Raw genomic sequence first — 20,774 nt, 5'->3', positions numbered from 1 at the left:
GCGACTTTCCGTGTGGTGCAAAGCTTTCTTCCCGAGCGCGATAAGGAGTTCATCCTGACGCACTTCCTTCGACGTCGGCTGCAGGACACACACCCACACACACCGGGAGCACCGACACCGTCCTCAAGTTTGCCGATTTTATTTTTGTCATTTAAGTTACACAGGCGGAGCCAGAGACACAAAAGAAGGTCAAGAGAAATACAGCATTCCACATCAAACGGCAGAATGTCCACGAGGCCGCCTCCTCGACAGCACGCTCTCGGAATATCAATGGAACCTAGGGCCGTAGTCTGCGGGAGGGGCCGATCCAGAACACTGAGTGTGGCCCTTTCCAAGCACGCGTTGTAAAGCGTTCATCTTGACGGACGTCAATTTTTTATTTTTTAGGTTAATTGACTAATTGGTCGACTTGCTGGACGCGGACGTCTGTTCCCTTCACCAAGGAATGCTTGGAAATCAGCTGCTTCGTCTTCACAACAATTTTTTTTTTTTTTTTTTTATATAATAATGTTTTTCTGCCCATTTCTGCCAAATAACCCGGCGCGCTCCCCTGATACGCTTTTTTTTTTTTTTTTTCCTTTTTCCGTTTCAACACGTTTGGCAATTAATTTCTCGTTTGTTATTGTAAAAACAAAACAGAAACGGTAAAAACAGACATGTTCAGTTCACATCAAAGTAGAATACAGATAGCATCTTTAAACCACAAAAATAGTTAATGCTTATGTCTAGGACAGGTGAAAGGAAAAAAAAAAAAAAAAGAAAATGAGATTACCATGTTACATGAGTGTTTTGTGTTTGAGTGTCTGTGTTTATCTGTGCAATGTCTGATGAGCCTACACACAGTACAGCAACAAGGAACAAAGTCTTTCATCATCACAGGAAGAGTTCCTGAATAAAAGCAAACCCCGACATATTTAGAAGAACGCCGCCATCACACCCATTCACATAAAAAAAGCATCCAAATCCATCACCACAAGGAAGTCTTCGGAGAAGAGCCAAAAATCGAAATTCTTTCGTCAAAAACAAAAATGATATAGATCTATATATATATATATATATATATATATATATATATATATATATATATATATATATATATATATATATATATATATATATATACACACACAGATATATATATACATATATATAGATCCATATATATATATTTTGACTTCTACATCTATATATATATATATATATATATATATATATATATATCTATCTATCTATCTATCTATCTCAGGGAGTTAATGTGTGCATTCATAACATTTATGATTGTAGTGTATACTTCCTTTTTAGTGTGTTACATCACACGTGTCCCTCAGTAACGCTTCAGTGGGAGTCTTTGTCCAGTGTGTGTGTGTGTGGGTAGTGTGTGTGTGTGTGTGTGTGTGTAGTGTGTGTGTGTGTGTAGTGTGTCCTAGGCGTTGGCGCTGATGCTCTGCTTGTAGACGGCGTGGTAGGCGTTCCGCAGCAGCACGTAGGGGAAGCAGGACTCCAGAAGGTCCATGGTGAGGAAGGGAGACTCCTGCACGATCTGAAAGGCAGAGGCAACGAGGAAACATCAACCAAAACCAAGTCCACACTCCATGCTTGGAGCCGCTTGGAGCCGCTTGGAGCCGCTTGGAGCCGCTTGGAGCCGCTTGGAGCCGCTTGGAGCCGCTTGGAGCCGCTTGGAGCCGCTTGGAGCCGCTTGGAGCCGCTTGGCTCCGTGTAAAGGAGCTTCTCCAGGGCTCATTCTGCCATGACAGCTATTTATATGAGTCTTCTACACATCTATCACTCATCTCAAGCTCATCTACTTTTAAAGTGGGTTTGAATTTACATTCCCTGGAATAATCTATGTCGTGAAAGCCATTCCGAAAAATGTTTTGTCGTCCCCCCCAAGGACTTTTCAAGCACTTCAGCGCAAAAAAGCTGGTCTACTTTCACGGTATTCTAAGACTTAAATTTCTGAGGACAAATTTCAAGCGCTCTCAAGGACCCGGTGATAACCCTGTGTATCTGATAGCATCATGAGAAGATGGGAAAAAAAAAACTGCGAAATAAACTAATTAAATTAATTAAAAAATAAAATATAATAAAAACAAAAAGAAACGAGGAGTAAAACTTGAAACTATGTTTTAAATGACGGTGGCCTTAAAAGTTTGTTTGTTTTTCTCGTCACGCTTTCGACTCTCTTTTGGGAGGGTGGCTGTTCCGTGCCTGGCTCAGGCTCCCGGAGGCTGTTGAGTAATCGCCACCGTGATAAAATCAGCTGTTATATAAATATATTTAACACTTAAAATGTGAGACTGGTCGGCCCATATTTTGGTTGAGGATCAAACGGTCCTGAATAATTCAATGAGTGCTAAACCTGTTAAGACGGAGGGAAAATATAATCTATTTAGTTAAGAGTTTCCCGCTGGGTCAAGCTCAGCAACAACGAAAAACATCTCAAAATAAACAAGGATCGTTGTCGATTCTTTTATTAATATTATGACATAAAAGCTCCACCGAGGTAGAGCCGGGGGAACGTTGGCTTTCGTTTTGATTACGTTACAACAGGTTCTTGCGACGCAGCGCTTGGAACTCTGCGTCCATTCCGCGTCATTCTCACCATGTCCAGCAGCAGGTAGACTGACTCTCGGTTGCGGGTCGTCATCTTGTCCGTCTCCTGTCCGATCTTCAGCAGGCTGGACGACGCCAGCTACACACACACACACACACACACCCACACCCACACCCACACCCACACACACACACACACACACAATGAATTCTTTTATATAATTAAAGAATCCAGAATCGCGATTGAATAACTTGAGCGCGCACGCACGCACACGCACACTCTAGTCGCCCCAAACAACGAATCATTATTCATGTCGACAGTAGCACGGGGTCAACAGATGACATTGTGTGCGTGCATGTTTAAAACAGTTTAACGGTTTAAAAAGGTTTCTCTGCATTCGAACAACTTGTTTTTGAATCAACGATGAACTCTAGTAGCCTCAAATAACAAAAAAATAAAAGGTATTAAGGAATAAGGTAGCAAGGAAAATGTATCCTCAAATATACATACATTAAATAAAAGGGCAAAGATGTAGTGCTTTAACATAAAATTTCAATTTTTTTAATCTACAGTAGCACCTGTGTTTAAACATAATAGTTTATATAAAGTGATATACAGTATAGTGTGTGTGTGTGTGTGTGTGTGTGTGTGTGGCTTACAGCCAGGAACTCCTTGAGGCGGTCCTCGATGCTTCCCTTGTGGATGGTGAAGAGCGCTGCAGCGATCTGGTTGATGGCTTTGGCCAGACAGTGGATGTTGTTGCAGTGGCCTGCAGGGGGCAGCAGACAACCTCAACATCACGTCATCAAACTTTGTTTTATGATCTGTTGACAAAATGCTCTGGAGTTTTGAGTTGAAGCATAAGAGTTCCCAGAAATGTTGGTCTAAGAAAACGGGGAAGCTACTTAATACATATTGTACATACAGTATATATTGTTGAATGTGTTCAATACCCAATGAATACAAACTTTAATAATCCTAGAATGCATATGGTGGATCATAAATTAACTATATTTCGCAAAGAAAAATGTTTTTTTTAATCATCTAAAATTCCAGGCGTAAACAGTTTTTCATGATGTGAACTCATTGTTTCTCAATTTGTTGAACTAAATATTAATAAATTACATAATATACAGTACAAATTTATAACTAAATACATACAAATATAAAAAATATAATAATATAAATAAACTTGTAAATAAAAATAGAATATCACATTAAAAGCAGGATCCTCTGTGACCCGTCGTATGCATTCTAGGGGGTAAAATAGAAAAAGGTGCTTCAACGGACCTTCGATGGCGGGGCTGTACTGGGACATGACGTTGCTCGCCAGTGTTGGCATGGAAACGGCCACAAACACCATCAGGAGGCAGGCGATTTTGTACTCCTCCTCCGGACTGATGTTCTCTGTGGAACACGGCACGGCGGTGGGAGGCGCAGACAGCGGAGGGTTAAAGTGGCTCGAACTTTGTAGCCAACGTGTGCGTGCGTCTGTGCGTGTTCTCACCGCTCTTCTGGGAGGACAGGGCCACCACCAGCGCAGGGTCGATCTCGCAGGGTAAACCCGCTGCCGACGACAGCTCGTAGACGTTCATGGCCACCTGCGCAGACAGACGTAGAGAACACAAAGGAAGTGGTGCGACGTACTGGGCGCGTGGGGGAGGCACCGGTGTCATATATATATTTTTCTATTTTTCTGCAGGTATCCAACAATCCGACCCCCTTTAAGACAAATCTGAACAAATTCTAAGCAATTTTGACAAATGGTCTCGAGTATTAGTTCCACTCATAAGGGTTCGGGTTTAGAACATCAGAAATACTGACTGATGCAGATGAACTTGACTCATTTTGACATAAAAAAAATATATGGATAAATAATATTGGATACAATTATGAAATGAAGGCCTCACACGTTCTAAATTAGGACCATTTAATGGATTTAAAGACATTATAACACTTGTCAAAGGACCTGCGGACACCCTGGAATCAACTCTTTTCTCTGACATCCAACATCCAACATGCTCCATGCGGCGCTCGGCTTTGGATATTGGCAGAAAATGTATTTGTAGCTCGGCATCAAATCTCCAAAGATCACAGGAAGACTCCATTTAAATGTTGTCTCTAGCGTGGAAGTTTTTCCTTCCTCCTTTACCTTCATGTCTGTCTCTCTGGGGATGTGGTCCTTAAAGTCCTCCACTGAACTGACCAGGAATGGAATATGGCAGGACAGCACCTAGACGGAGAAAGGGGAAATAAGCAAAAAAACACAGCAGTCAATATTATGAAAGATAGCCGTATGTAATGGGAGAAAAGGAAATAATATATATGGAACCGATTTGTCTGAGGTGCCTTTCTATTTACACCTTGTGAAAGGTGGTTTATTTTTTTCACATTTTCAACTATATTAAATATCAGAGATAATATAGATTATATTCTACGGGTGCACGGGTACTTCTCCACGTGCGCGGGTCGCCTTACGTCTCTCAGCGCCTCCTGGGCCAAGGAGCGGAATGACAGGATGACCCCGATGATGGTCATCCTCTTCAAAACACTGTCAACTGCTGCAGCACACATGAGAAAACACACCACTGAGCGGCGAACAAAACCTACTGACACCAGTCAGTCAACAACCACAGCAGATTTATCACACTTCATTAATATCCATCCAATAACTGACCAGTAACAAGTAGCTTGTTATGAATTATGAAGTGGTAAAATGACGGCCCTGACGCCGCTGGACTGTAAAAAGTTCAGGAACCACTGGTTGAAGCCGTTTGCTTTGCTTTCACGTCACTTTTCAAGCATTTCTAAGCAAACTTTAACATCTAATTCATATTGACATTGGACACCAAAAGGTTAGGAGAGGAATCCAATATGAAATATGATTTTGAGTAGTGGCATCCTTGTAAGTGCTGGTACTAGGGTTGCCACGGTTACCGGTGTTGCGCGGTGTTCGGGTGTACACCGATTACATTACTTGCGCACCAACCCAACGTCATATTTTTTCCCTCTAGATATAAAACCCATGTAGATCATTTTCGCGTATCAGCGCCGATATAAAAAATCTGATTTGTAGAATACTAAGCGTGTTATCAATACTTAGTCAGACGCTACAGAGAAGAAAGTGGCTGCTTCTGCCCGCAAAGCAGAGTCGCTGCACAGTCTGCTTATGACGGGAGGAGTGAAGGCTGCAGGAGACCTTAGATCAGGTATGGTTCGGGGCCCGTCTCCATCTGTAATTAGCACCTGTGCATAGCCCCCCCCTACAAACAGACGCTTGCTTCAAATGTCGTGTATAGATGTGTGTGTGTGTGTGTGTGTGCGCGCGCGTATAATTACAGGTGAGCTTCTTGAAGAGGGCAGCCATGTGTTCCGGCTTGTCAAAGCTCGTCCTCATCTGGGTCAAAACCTCCACGTTGTCCACCACCAGTTTCTAGACACGCATGTTTTAAATATCCATGTTTTAACACACATCACACACGTTTTAAATATCCATGTTTTAACACACATCACACAAGTTTTAAATATCCATGTTTTAACACACGTCACACATGTTTTAAACATCCATGTTTTAACACACATCAGCATGTTTTAAAAATGCATGTTTTAACACACATCACACGTTTTAAAAATGCATGTTTTAACACACATCACACATGTTTTAAAAATGCATGTTTTAACACACATCACACATGTTTTAAAGAGTGGCATTGTAAAGAGTTTTGAAAATATTCAAGTAAATGAGTGGGACACTATTCTACTACACAATTTAGGTATTTTACGTTCATAATAATAAGGCCACTGAATCATGTGTTGAGACACATCTGGAGGCACAGGCGCCTTTAAAATTAAAAATCATTTTGCAACTACAATAGCGAAATTTGTTTAATTCAGTAAAAAAAACAAACAAACAAACAAACAAACAAAAAAAAAACACCTGAAATATCTCTCCAAGAGCGAATAAGCAGATTTATGGAAAATGACAGCATTTAAAACAGAAATACATACAGTATATATGCCATGGCCTACTTTACTTCTCTTCATGACTGGACAGACAGTGTTCCCATGATATAATGGGTATTGGAACCATCTCTACTTATTTACATAGCGGATGTCTAGCACTGTGTATGTGTGTGTGTGTGTGTGTGTGTGTGTGTGTGTGTGTGTGTGTGTGTGTGTGTGTGTGTACCTTGAGTTCAGCTACTTGTGAGGAGATGTGCCACATCAGGCTCTCACTGAGGAATTTCATGCCGTAGGGGCCCAACAGCTCGGACAGAGAGCGCATCTCTGCGAACACGCGTTACAACAATGCAATTACGACAAACGCAGAAAGCAACGGTTCGTGAGGGCGACAAAGAGACGTAAATAAATAAAAATTAAATAAATAGTTACTATTTCCTACCAGAAATATCGGAATACTCCTCAGCGTTGAACGTCAACTCATTCTCGGTGGGAAGGTTGACAAAGGCCTTCATGGCGGGGAAGTAGGCAATGTGACCATTACTGACCTGGCGAAGCAACGTCTCCAAATACCTAGCAACACACAGAGGGAGTTCTGATGATGGATCGATACCGCCCACTTGAGGTGGTCCAGGATATATTTTTTCCATTCAAGGTTGCCGCTCTTTCTTGAATGCATCCATATCGGCAGTTCACTGTCCGCAACTAGCTATGCTGCTTTATCAAATTCACTGAGGCTGCCTTTCACCCTTCGCATTCTTAGCCGACCCCGCCACCAATAATAGAGAAAGCATAAACATTGAACGCTTGTTTCTTATGATGTGCCGGCTAAATAAAGTACAAAGGAGATTTACTTAATTATATATATTTTTCAATCAAAATCATTTTAGGGATAACCAACTTAAACTCTTCCAGTTAAAATGTTATTGTTTTTTAAATGAGCAGCAAGTGTTTTCCCGTCTCACCAGTTGGTGTAGAGGCTGGTGATGGTGGGCTCGCCGTGGCTGTCCAGGTGCTGGGTCTGCTGCAGCAGGACGTTGTTGAAGACCCGCGTGATGTCGATGGTGACGTAGTTCTCTATGGACTGCAGCACCGTCATGTAGGCCCTGACGCTGGTCAGCAGCTCGCTGGGCTTGGCGATCTCCTGCGTGGCCTGGTTGTACATGGTCATGCCGACTATAGACCTGCAGGGGGGGGAGGCAGACGAGCGGGAGAGAGAAAGTGCGAGGGAAGAGGGAGAACACGCAGGAGGAGACGGAGGTGAAGCCAGACGGGTAGAACGAGAGTTAGTGTGCGGATTAACACAGAACGATATCGGTATCAGGAGCCCCGGTCATAAAATTATTGTTAGCGAAATATTTATTTTGTTCATTTTATTTCACTATTATTTCACTTTTAAAGTGTAGAACTATAATAGTGTATCTAATACATACGATTGCCCCACCACAACTGATGCAAATAACCTAATTTACATTTTAGTCATTGTGTTTTTATATTTCCATTGGTTTAAAATCCCCCTATATTTGGAGGGAAACATATGGTTAGAGTGTAAACAATTTGACAAAAGATCGCGATTGGCTTGAATAATCATGAAATTCGGGGATTATGTCATTTTGATAGCTCTAATTGGTATTGTATATCGATACAGCTATATAAGCTAACAGACAAAGTCAAAACAACAATGGACCAGATGCGAACAGTTGATTTGGTGACATTTGGACTTGTGGAAAAGTGGTGCCAGGGCTATTCTTGCCATGTGACCTTGTGTTGTCTTGTCCTTACTTGGTGAATCGAATCTCCAGGTGCGAGGTGAGGTACTCTCTGGGGGTGAAGGTGTGTTCCCACACCACCATGTTGGGAACGTAGTTTATGGAAAAGCAGAGCTCTGACAACGCCGTGTGCAGCTTGTCCAGGCTGGAAACAAACCAAAAAACACATTAGGGGGCTTGGTACTGATACCAAACCATAAAATACAATATATATAAACAATAAAAATAAATAAATACATAAATAAACAAACAAATAAATAAATCACACTTGGAAGGCCTGAAAATATTCAAGATTTGCAGTTACAATGTTTTTATTGAGTTAAGTGAGGCAAATCTCTATCGTATATCTTAAAAAAAAAAAAAATATATATATATATATATTTTCGTATCATTCATACATACATACATACATACATACATACAGGTGTGTATGTGTGTCTGTTACTGACTTTGTGACCAGCAGTCGGTTCTTCCTCATGCTCTCCACTCCTGGCTTCTCTCTCTCCGGCTCGCCCTTCTTCCCGGTGGATTTCTTGCTCTTCTTGTTCACCGCCTGGCTGATGGTCTTTGCACAGTGTTTGGGCAGCAGCTAGAGAATTCGAATGCGAGAGGGAGAGAGGGAGAGAGGGAGAGAGAGTGAGAGACTAATGATTTGTACGTTTTTGTAGTTATGGCCTATTGATATTGTTCTGGGAAAATTCTCTGAATTTTGAAATCTAAAGCTATTTGAAACAAAAGATCAGGCAGAAGCTACAAACACGGTTGATATCTTGTTTGAACCAGAATGTCACAAACACCTTGTGGTTGAAGTTTCATCAAAATCGATCCAAATACAGAGCAGACATTAGTGAAGAACCGACACGGCAAAAAGTATCTGGAACACAACAATGAACAAAGCTATGAACACGGTTGAGGTTTCGTTAAACCGGTATATCACAAGGACCTTGTGGTTTAAATTAAATCTGAATCGATCCACGTATGGAGCAGATATTAGTTCAAAACCAAACAACTTTGATTCAAAACAATCAGCTGGTCCTGCTTAACTGACACGCCAGTATTTGTAAACAAAATGAATAAGATGATATTTAGAGTAAGATGCTTTATGATGTCATCATACTATTTACTATACAGTAGGAGCCACTTGAAGAGGGCTCTTCCAGCCGGTTGACAGCCGAGTTGCAACCAGCTCCCAGCCGGCTTCCAGCCGGCTGGAAGCCAGCCTCCAGCCAGCCTCCAGCCAGCCTCCAGCCAGCCTCCAGCCAGCCTCCAGCCAGCCTCCAGCCAGCCTCCAGCACGCTAACCCATTACCTGAGATATTGTCCTTTGAACCCTGACCAGAAGTCACCTTACAAAGTTAAATTGTTTTAATGTCATATGAATGACAACAGTTCTTAACGCTTTATTTTAATCTACATGTTTTTTTTTTTAATTACAAAGTTTAATAGCTTTGAAATGAGAGCACTCAAACTAGGTCTATGTAATTATAGTCTGAAGTTTGTCAAATACTTGAGAACAATGCAAGCATTATTACCAGTAATGAGATTCTTAGCCTCAGAGCCAACTCAGCTTTACGTAATACGTAAAATAAGGGTATAGTATGGGTATAAGACAGACTCAGTGTTGTAAGACAAACAGTGCAATATACTACTAAGAGGTAAGACAAAACAGGTATGCAATGCAATACTACATACGTTAAAACGGCTAGTTTTAATGTTTTCCAAGCCTCTTTTTAAAGTGGCCAAGTGTGTGGGGGTTCTGGTCTTTGGCCTTTTGATTTCCAAATTAGGGTTTTTGAACGATCACATTTTTATTTTACTTAAAATAATTGTGAAATATCACAACAAATTTCTGCATTTGAGCCTCTCTGTCGGAGAAACAGTCCCCCATCATCGATTTTCCAAATTCCAAAAAACAACAATGGCACAATAAAATGTTAAAAATCAATCAATTAAAGTCGAACGAATAAAATCAACACCAGGGATATAATAAGAAAAAATATAATATTGTACAAATGTTGAAAAGACTAAACAGTATATGGGTCCTTCTGAACACTCAAGATTGTTTTGCTGTTGATACAGTTTAACCTCCATGGTTTAGTTGCCAACTATTAAATAAATCGCATATAGTGAAACTAGATATTTGATTCACCCTCTACAGAGAGGAATTTTCACCTCTCAGAGAGAAAGGGGTGGATTGCTCCATTGGAGTGTGGAGATTTTAGTCAATGGGTCTGCGTTTGTATATGGGTTAAGTGTGTTATTTATTAGATATATTAGTTAGGTATTTATTTGAGGCCCGGCTTTTATTTGAGTAACCGTTTATATTTGAGGAAATATGGTAACTCAAATATATGATTTACCTTATCTTCTAAACCTTAGACTGCTATTATGTACATAATCACCTTAGTGCTAACCAGGCTATTTGTTGTTGTTTTTATGTCATTCATTATCTCAAGCTCATTCAACTGTCACAGGGGAATATTTTTTTGAAAGTTTTGTGTTTTTTATTCAATCATAGAATGGACCCAGATAAGAATGGGACACTATTTTATATATATATGACGTGATGTGTTTTTGCACGAGGGGACTCCCCGAGGGGCACTAGGACTTGGGGGAGCTCCCCGAGAACCTGGCACTGTTGACACTGATGTGACGTCATCCAACAGGGTTTCAGAACGAGTTCCGTTTTGTATTTACTCCTTAACTTTCACTGATTTCACCTCATCAATCCACTAAAATTTGTTTCTGAACAAATTTGAGGCGAGAAACAATCAATCCAGTTTCTGAATCTTCACTCATATTAGATCTACAAGATATAATTTAAAAGTTTGTTCCCACTTTCATAAAGCACTAATTTTTTAATAAATGTCATGTATAATCAATTGCCTACGGCTAAACGTAGCCGTAGTGTTAAGTATTGCCAAGTTCTTCCATAATAATTCTAATGACAAAATAATGTTAAAGTTCCATAAATGCTGTCCAACATAGACAAGTAATCTATTAAGCTGAATTTTCCAAATGTACATTATTCACAGACAAAATACAATAAAGTAGTAATTACAACTTATAAAAATAAAATAACATTTATTTATTATTATTATGAAAAGTGCTTACAAAGTTAGTTTTTGTTATTGTCCTAAATGCCGAAAAATAGCCGTGTTATTAGCCGTAATATTTTTATTATTATTTGTTGAAATTCAGATTTGGCGAGGAATACACATTTATATCATGTTAATAATAGCGTCTTTGTATTAGTTCAATTTAATTAGAAAAGACAAAACAGAAGGATGGATAAAAAAAAAAAAAAATGACAAGGGAGAAAGACTGATGAAGGAGGGAGTCCTTTATCAGTCTATTTCTCCCTTGTTATTTTTTTTGACAAGGGAGAAATATTTTCCAGACCGGAAAAAAACCTTGCTTTTAGTTTTAGGGACAGTTTTGGAAATTTGGACTAAAATCTGCCAAAAATGACATGTTGTTAGCCTGCGTGTGTGTGTGTGTGTGTCCCCCCACCTGGTCGCTAAGTGTGCACTGCTCCGTGCAGATGTCGGTGATCAGGTTCCGTGCTTGCTTGGCCATCTCATCAAGGAACATGTTGCACAGTGAGAGGCTCCGGTCTCCAATGTGGTGACGCTGAAGAGGATAACCAAAATACAACTGAACGTTTTGAATTTTTCAAGTTGTTCCGCCCCAAGGCGGGGAGTGTCCCGCCCCGCTCTAACATCATAGTATTGTAATGTAAGTGTGACATGGGAACACAGGTACATAAGCCTACACAGTAACACATGCAGTCAATCTGATCACGCCTCAGACTCGGACTAACATCTCTTTCCATCAGCCTCGTCGTTGCCCTTGAGGAAGCACAATCTCTGAGTTTATCCAGGTGATTGGGGTATGCATACAGTGTTGGAGCTATGACAGCGTATTAACAGGATATTCACATCTGCATAGAGACTGATCTGCGCACTTCTGTACTGTCCCATAGTTTCACACCGCCTCTATTAAAGATACCAAAGTGAGCTTCAGTCTCTGGGTACTCATTGGGAGAGTGTTTAGCTCGCTGCATAGCCACGTGGTGAGGGCAGAAGAAAGTGGTTTCTCCGTCTTCCTCTGCTTTGCCCGGTCATTTTCTTCAACTGAGATGTTATTAGTCTGTAAATCACATCTAGGAGGGTCAATTACAAGGTTTTTCTCAGTCCATGTGTTACCTCCTCAGGGCAGAGCTCGTGTGTGCAGGACATGAAGTGTGTGCAGAGCAGCGGGAAGCAGATGGAGTGTCGGCTCTGAGAGGGAAGCTCCAAACACTGCTGGAACATCTTCTCAAATGCACGGCTGTAAAAACTGCGCGCGCACACGCATGCACACGCACACGCACACACACACACACACACACACACACACACACACACACACACACACACACACACAGATAAAGGAGAGCTCTGGCACACTAAGCACTTTTACATTTTCAGTTGTTCCATAGAAGGAAAACAGCAAAAAAACAAAAAAACTGAGGTTTAAGTTCCAACCAGGTATAAGTAACCATAAGACTGCCAAACTGTGTATGATATTATACATAACATAATATTAATAGAATATGCATATTATAATAACATTTAAATATTAATTTCAACAAAATTCTGCTTAAAAAAAACAACAACAACAAACTATATGTGAGACTGACCAGAAAATGGAGAGGTCGGACGTCTCCACCAGCATCTCCACCAGTGAGTCCACCATCTTGGTGTGGAAGATGATTGTGTTCATCATTTTGCCCAGTTCCCGGTGGTCGGCGATGCCCAGGCTGGCTTTGGACACGCTTGTGTAGGCCTGAAGACAGGGACATCAACATTCATAAAGTTCACAAAACATGACTTTTTTTTTTTAGTAATTACATGTATTTCATTTCAATTAAATGTGTTGATTTAGTCAATGTAGAGTGAGAGTAACACAGGAAAAAAGATTTATAATTATATAATAATAATAATAACATCAGGTTTTGTAGCCGTGCTCGTTTTCCCTCCGTCCCTTTTTTTTTGGATCGATAGGCACTTGTGGTCCCGATTTGACACAGTGTTATTTGTTTTCATCAGGGAAAAAAAAGATACTTCGGCAACGTGATTGCCCTATTGATCGAAAAATAAGGCTTAGGTTGAAGTGAGCTTGATCATCAGCTAGACTAAACTCTGTGTGTGTGTGTGTGTGTGTGTGTTGTTGTACCTGCAGTCTGAACCAGTCCAGCCTCATGCCTCTGAAGTCAAAAACGTCCCCGTCCTCCACTGAAACACAGGCCAGACGTTAAAATGAAGACACATTGCACTCTCCACTTTGGTCAGTGTAAGGTTCATCTACTGTACTGTTTTATGTCAATTATCATTTCACTGCAAATGAAAACTGACACCTTGTTTGACGCTGAGCGAGGTCATGGTGTTGACGAAGGAAGACATAATGATGGACTCGTCCTCTGGACACACGGAGAGGTTCTGCCAGAGACAGACAGGTTCCATAAGAAGAAGAAGAAGATTTATCATTATATAATAATAATAATAATAATAATAATATCAGGTTTTGTAGCCGTGCTCGTTTTGCTTTCCTTTTTTTTATTTTTTGGATTGATAGGCACTCTCGGTCTCGATTTGACACAGTGTTATTTGTTTTCATAATGGAAGAGCTTTGAAAAGACAATTGCCCAAAATAATAATATTGGGATTATAGACGTCACAGCTGAAATAGAAATTCTGTCTGGCAGTTTCCTAAAAGAGTGAATACAGTACATGCGTGTTGTGGGTGTTTAATTTACATAATCAAATATCACAACATTTCGGTATTACATACGTCACCCTGCCTACCGGGCCCTGAAGAGTATTGTATTTGAGTTTCCGGATATTACGACACTCGAAATCCCAGACGATAGGGATTAAGGGCGCGAGTCTGTGTTAAATGTGTTGAGACAGAATATATAACAACAAATGAGTGTGTATAAGTTTTTCTTAACACCTGGACCAGCTCGTTGAGTACCACAGCATCAAAGCCGGAGAGGTACTGCACGTAGTATCTCTGCATCACAGGACCGTACTTCCTGACGTGAGCCCTCAGCTCCTCCATGTAAAAGATCAGCTCCGCTATGTGCCTGTCAACACACACAAAGAAAGATCAATCAAATTGAGATTAGGGGGTAGCACAAAAAAAAGAAAAGAAAAAAAATGGATAGTGGGATATATTGCTACATGTTATATATCCATGGGCGCCAAATATTTATTTAAGTTTTTATTAAGTGTACCAGTCGCTCTCAACAGGTTACTCCCATTCCCTGCATCTTGAGTGATTTACCAAACTGTCATCACACCTCATCACCTCGTGGGGGCGCTTACCCTATGCACATTTTTTTTGCTAATTTATTACTTTGTAGAATTCAGTGACTTCACCTAAAGTTGCACTGAATAAAAATATAGAATAGGATTGATTCCCATATGTTTAAAATCTATATTCTGCATATTTTTTCTCCCAATGACATAGATGTCAGACAAAGTAAAAATGCCATCAAGGATTTTCTTGCCTGATATCTAAGCACTACACTGCCTGTATCGCGATACCATTGAGGGAAATGTATGAGTTACCTGATGATTCCCGCCCCTCATTAAGAAACACTAAATATCACTGCACTGAATGCATGAAAAGCTTGAAGTGACCAATTGGGGGGAAAAACTGTCTCTCAACATGACTGGATGTAGTTGTTAGTTAAAACCTTAGTTTGTACGGGCATCCACTTCGACACATCTACATCCACAATAAACACTCCCTTGAGCATGTGTGGAAGACTTAATTTATGATTGTTTGTTTATGTTAAGGAAAGCCAAAGTGTGTCTTAGGCTTGGCTGATTGGACGAATATACACTCAGCCAATCAGAAGCTCGATTACTATCCACCACAGTGCACCAATGAGAGGAGAGATTCTTGGACAGCTCAAATCAGCTTTTGGATTGTGTTGACGCTTTAGACCGGTGAAGGTTTTGCTAATTTTTCCTCTGTATGATGGTTGCAAAGAATTGTCTAAGGCCAAGTGGAGATGGAGATTGGAGACTTTCTACACCAGCTTTGGAAATAATTTTTGCAGAGGAGGAGCTCGAGATTTATCAGAGCCCGTTCAGTGAGAATGGTTCGCAAAACCAATAATATAAACAAAAAAATAGCCTATCCCATATACATAACTCGAATCCCTTCTATTTTGTACCCCCACTCTGTATTATCTTTTTGAGTCTTATTTTAATTTTATATGATTCTGTTCACTAACTGCATTACGTTTCAGGAATCAGGTAGTTTCAGTTAGTTGCTAGGTAGGTATTAGGTTAGCTATTATGTTCGGTTTAGTAACTATTGTGCATAATCTCCGGGTGCGTTGCAAAGACATTTCACTGCGTATATGTATGAACGTATGTATTTGTATGTGACAAATAAACCTCTTGAATCTTGAAAACACGCAAATATATTGGCAATTGCCCATTGTTGGGGTGACAGTGGCCAGGAGGAAAACTTTGACATATTGCCCATGCCTTGTGTGTGTGTGTGTGTGTGTGTGTGTGTGTGTGTGTGTGCGCGCGCGCGTATAGGAAAGCATGTGGTCGTGTTTGTACTTGTCTATGAAGTCGTCTGTGCTCTTTTTCTGGATGTTGTCAGCATGACGAAGCAGCCAGATGATTTCGTCGCGGGCGAACGACAGGGCCATGAAAACAAACAAGGCCTGGGAAGCAGAAGGAGACGGACAATATTAAAGTGGCATACGGATGTTAAAAACATGGACATTTTCCTGACTAAACCTAACCTCTAACCATTACCTCTGGGACTCCTAAAGTAACATCCAAAACATTGTTTGAGAGCACGCTTTCCACTGGATCAGTGACATAATCAATACTAATTAATAACTAACTAATTAATCTCACACTTTTTAAAAAATAATTTCCAGGACATTTTTTCATGACTTGCACAAGGCTCATTTTATTTTTTTTGTTGTTGCTAATTTTCACTGATTAGACTCGTTCTTGGGAGAAACTGGATATGTTAAAATTCCCAGTGAGGCAAGTTTACATTTTATAAATAAAGATGGTATTATGTAAATTCCTTCTAAAATGAGAAATGTTGAACAAAAATAATTGCGTTGCACATTGAGTAAAACTTTCCAGGACTCCTGATCGAGCAATTTTGCTATATGCCACGACTGGAAAATGACAATTACAAAATGATGGAACACCGTTTTCTGCTTATCTGAGAAATCCATACGTGGCCATTTGACTTATTTTCTTACATTGGCCGAGACGGTCAATAAAAAGAGGCGACACGCTTAGAAATCTGCCCTGAGAGGTTTCAAGGACTCTAAATAGTTCTGAGGCCTTGCCTTGGGTCCTAGGAGTCCAGGCTGATCCGCGAGAACCGTGGCAAGCTCCTTCAGAGCTGACCGGAGGAACTTGCGTCTCTCTCTGTGCATGGAGCCTCTGCAGAGACGTCAACATGGAACATTAAAAACAACACAATGACAACCACGGGGTGTTTTCAGGTGTCAGTGTGTTTCCACTTGAATTTGAGGGACATTTAAGCCAGTGTAGGAAATGTTGGTATGAGGAGAATCCAAATGATTGAGTGAGTTTCCGTCCGCTGGGTTGAAGGAAATAACAAATGTTTATGCTGCCAATTTTCAATGACATAGGTAGGAATTACACCTTGTTATTTCATGCCACTATTATTATAGTGTCATAAAATGAACACGAACAGACTATTCAACTGTTAATCGCAATTAAATGACAATCGTCAGCAAAAATGGAATGATTGTGATAGTGCAATTCATGTTTGCATCAAGCATAGACAGAATATAAAGAATAAAAAAAAGATAGATATATATAAGATATAATATAAGATAATAATAAGATATATATATATATATATATATATATATATATATATATATACACACACACATATAAAATATATATATATAGATTTTTCTTTCTAAGGCGTGGAACCGGACTATAAAACCAGCCCCTCAGAAAAAAACGAAACAAAAACAAAAACAAAAACAAGATTGCATTAGGCAGCGGAGATCAGAGTTCACACTTACGCATGCGACAGGGCTTGTTCCTTACACTCCCTGATGTCGTTGATGCGTTTGTTGTACCTGAAAAATGCAGCCAAAATACAAGTTTCAATGGATGGATTTTTAAAGTGGGAAAAACCCTCAGATTGTCTGAGTTGGGTGGACGACACTACAAGTCCCACAATTACATTTGAAACATCTATGTTTTAATTCCTCCTGAGTCTGGGGCATTTCGGATCTTTACTATATTACCGATATTTTCAGTTAAAATCATATTAACTCAATAATAATAATAACGATAATAATTTAAAAAATAATAATAATAATAACAACTGTTTATTTAACTGATAGATAGATAGAAGGGATATCCAACACAGCTACGCCCCGTTACTTTTCGAGTTCGTACAGGTTGTGGTTTAACCCCCTGGGTACGCGTGGATATGGTGATAAGGTGTTTCCTGCGTATAAATCAAGAACACGCACCCTCTGATGTTGACAAACAGATCCTCAGCCGCCTTGTGGATGTGGAACACCTCGTCCCTGAACAGACAGAGGCAGGAGGAGCTCTGCAGGGCTAGCTTCCACAGCGAGAGCGCCGCTGCGTCGCTGTTCAACACAGCGTGGCACAGGATGAAGCCAACTGGAGACCGGAGAGAGAGAGAGAGAGAGGTTTGTAATTTAAGTGAATTGTATCAATATAAATTCTGGCTCTCTCGTTTCAAACATAAATTTTGTTACTCAAATTTAAGCCACGACAAACTTAATAGTTGAGGATTTATTGAGAACTATTTGCATCGAACCATTATCGCAATCAGGGGGGTGAGTAACATTAAAAGGTCTGATGCACGCAGTAACGTTGGCGCTGTACACACACACACACACACACACACACACACACACACACACACACACACACACACACACACACACACACACACACACACACACACACACACACACACACACACACACACACACACACACACACACACACACACAACTTACAGACAATCCATTTCTCCATTGTATCCAGAGACAGGTATTCACAAGGCATCTAAAAACACAGGAAATACAACACATGACAGGTTGAGAGAACAATAAAAATAAATCATAAAATCTAACACTCCAGGATTGAGTTGTTTCGATAGTGTGACAGCAGAAGTTTTAACCCTGGAATTTAGAGATATTTATCGCGACAAAATAAGTGAGATGTCATGGCGAAAAGTTGGCATAGTGGAGGAAAGGTGATCACATTTTATCCATAATTTACTAATGACCCTCAAATTAACTGTCCGGGAATGGAGTGGACGTGTTCCATACAGACCGTGTCTGACTGCGCAGGGTTGAGCATGGTGGAGGGGGCAGAGATGAGGGACAGCAGCTGGGCATTCCTCCACTGATCAGCCGACAGGTTCCTCCGAGGGTAAACCATCTGGAGGCTGATCAAGGCGTCTGACAAAGACTGGAAGAGGAGAAAGTAAAGTAGGGCGATAAAGAAAACAGGTGTGGAGAAGAAAAAATAAAAATAAAAACAAAGTGAACCAAGGTGGAGAGAGAATAAAGAAGAGGGAAGTGCTCGGGAATTCTCCAAAAAATACATATGTTGTTACACATGGAGGTTTTTTTGTTGTTTTTTAGGGTTTTTATTTCTGGGGAACTTTATTTTAGTTATTATTGTAATGCTCCTACCTTTCCATGGGGAACAAACTCCTCCATCATCTTCTTCAGAGGATTCTCGTAATCCACGATCATCTGCCCCAACCGGGGGTATTCCCTGTCACTGAGAGGGCAACACAACAACAGCACTGGTTACCGTGGTGACCAACAACAGTCCACACTGTTCGACTGTTAGATCGCCGCCTGGGTGCTGTGCTGCGCTGCTCAAAAATAAATACATCTCAAATAAACTAGCATTATCTTTTGTCCGGAGACACGGGAACGACCGGGACGCACAGTGGACCAGATCGCTCTCTCTCCATTACGCAACCCACTGTTCTGATTCAAGGCGGAACGTCCCTTGGTTTAAAATGGTCGTAACATACAAGTAGTCACCTGGCCCCGTGCGTCATCTCGTGAGCGTAGTTGTACAGTCCGATGATGGCCTTCCTCTCCTCGATGCGGGACAGCAGCATCATTAGGTTGGTGTAGGTCACCACCAGGTCAAGGTAGTTCTTGGTCAGGTCGAAATTTACCGTCTGGACCGGAAACACGACATGGTGATTCGTCGTCTCTTATAGTCATATTACTTTTTTAAAATACTTTTTCGTACAATTCAGTGTATGGAATACACTGTATGGAATACAGTGTTGCCTATAAGAGATGTGACTTTTTGGCAGCAAGTACTTTTTGCAGAAAAACACTAGAAGACGAGTGATGAAATTTGGTGGGTTCTAAAAGAGGGTCTAAAGCTAGGTTTCCCAAGGTGCGAGGGCACACGTGATGCAAATCATGTCACCAGGTGGTGGTGCCGTGGCAGGTAGGGACCTGCGCGACGTTGCAGTAGGAGGTCGCACACCTCTGAGATTTTGTTAACTTGCCGCGGGGGGAGTTCCCTGGAAATGCATTGTAAACGATGGCCGATCAGCGTTCATCATTCAGTTTGATACACATTTGGCCCCAGACCCAATTTGATAAGATTTTGTCTATGGGATACTAATCTGAGAACTTATTGTTAGATACGTTTATTCCAAATGTCTATACCTGTCTACACTGTAGTTAGGGAGATACCAGTGAAACTAGGATCAAAACAGTCATAATTGTACATCCTCTGATTGTGCCAACGCCTTGCAAATGAAATAACTGAGTTATTGAAACCTCTTACCGGACCCCGGTGGGTCCCCCAGAGCCCATGTTGAGAACCATTGATTCAAGGTAAATAATTATCAATATACTGCTTCTTATACGGCTGAAAACTGAAGAACAACTCACAATATCAAAGAAGACCTGGCAGGCATCAATGGTGTTCAACAGCTCACACACGTGGTCCTGTAAAGAAATACACACACACACACACACACAGTTCGCTTTCTCCTCATCAGTGTGTGTGTTAAGATGTTCCCAACTCCACAACGTCTGCACCTACCTTAAACTCCATCACATCAACGAAGGTAAAGTAGTAGAGAGCCAGGTTCTTCAGGATCTCTGACTTCTCTTTCTGCAGCTGAGCCAGCTGTTGCTGTAGAATCCACACAAGGAAACTAGTGACGCAGTTGTCATGGAAATGTTCATCTACTGTACTTTATGTAGTTGATGTGCAAGTGTTTCAAAGCAATGCTCCGATTGATCACAATACGTCCATATAATATCATTTGATATGACATTATTGGGTTCTTAGCTATGGTCCACTGTCACAAAATACAAAAATAAAAGCAGAAAAGTGCATCTGAATTTGAGATTTATGATTTGTCATT

General features: G+C 40.7%; 2 protein-coding genes across 3 annotated transcripts in view; one reads left to right on the top strand and one right to left on the bottom strand.

Annotated features, from left to right (window-relative positions):
* Nucleotides 1-5, top strand: part of ppp1r1c (protein phosphatase 1, regulatory (inhibitor) subunit 1C) — a 9,964-nt gene extending 9,959 nt beyond the window's left edge. The window contains exon 5 of the mRNA XM_080016269.1: nt 1-5. This exon is cut by the window's left edge and continues 1,028 nt beyond it. The gene's annotated coding sequence lies outside the window, so the exon portion shown is untranslated.
* Nucleotides 6-1,207: 1,202 nt separating this feature from the next.
* Nucleotides 1,208-20,774, bottom strand: part of nckap1 (NCK-associated protein 1) — a 30,982-nt gene continuing 11,415 nt past the window's right edge. Inside the window, exons 3-31 of one of the 2 annotated variants that reach the window (XM_080016809.1) lie at nt 20,447-20,539; nt 20,293-20,349; nt 19,417-19,559; nt 19,054-19,144; nt 18,689-18,826; nt 18,370-18,418; nt 17,848-18,004; nt 17,389-17,445; nt 16,672-16,768; nt 15,914-16,020; nt 14,280-14,412; nt 13,684-13,765; nt 13,503-13,561; nt 12,967-13,112; nt 12,491-12,623; nt 11,796-11,915; nt 8,733-8,872; nt 8,297-8,428; nt 7,480-7,698; nt 6,957-7,087; nt 6,744-6,841; nt 5,894-5,987; nt 5,033-5,115; nt 4,707-4,787; nt 4,062-4,155; nt 3,845-3,961; nt 3,214-3,323; nt 2,603-2,692; nt 1,208-1,540 (exon numbers count right to left, since the gene is read on the bottom strand). In XM_080016809.1, coding sequence (XP_079872935.1) covers nt 1,424-1,540; nt 2,603-2,692; nt 3,214-3,323; nt 3,845-3,961; nt 4,062-4,155; nt 4,707-4,787; nt 5,033-5,115; nt 5,894-5,987; nt 6,744-6,841; nt 6,957-7,087; nt 7,480-7,698; nt 8,297-8,428; nt 8,733-8,872; nt 11,796-11,915; nt 12,491-12,623; nt 12,967-13,112; nt 13,503-13,561; nt 13,684-13,765; nt 14,280-14,412; nt 15,914-16,020; nt 16,672-16,768; nt 17,389-17,445; nt 17,848-18,004; nt 18,370-18,418; nt 18,689-18,826; nt 19,054-19,144; nt 19,417-19,559; nt 20,293-20,349; nt 20,447-20,539 — 3,168 coding nt within the window. In that variant the 3' untranslated portion in view covers nt 1,208-1,423. The remainder of the gene's footprint in view (nt 1,541-2,602; nt 2,693-3,213; nt 3,324-3,844; nt 3,962-4,061; nt 4,156-4,706; nt 4,788-5,032; nt 5,116-5,893; nt 5,988-6,743; nt 6,842-6,956; nt 7,088-7,479; nt 7,699-8,296; nt 8,429-8,732; nt 8,873-11,795; nt 11,916-12,490; nt 12,624-12,966; nt 13,113-13,502; nt 13,562-13,683; nt 13,766-14,279; nt 14,413-15,913; nt 16,021-16,671; nt 16,769-17,388; nt 17,446-17,847; nt 18,005-18,369; nt 18,419-18,688; nt 18,827-19,053; nt 19,145-19,416; nt 19,560-20,292; nt 20,350-20,446; nt 20,540-20,774) is intronic. The other variant, XM_080016810.1, reaches the window with a different exon arrangement.

Source organism: Zeus faber, assembly GCF_960531495.2.
Source record: "Zeus faber genome assembly, chromosome: 16".
NCBI classification, from domain to species: domain Eukaryota; kingdom Metazoa; phylum Chordata; class Actinopteri; order Zeiformes; family Zeidae; genus Zeus; species Zeus faber.
Note: the sequence above shows the minus strand (reverse complement) of the source record. Positions and strands in the feature narration are given on the sequence as shown.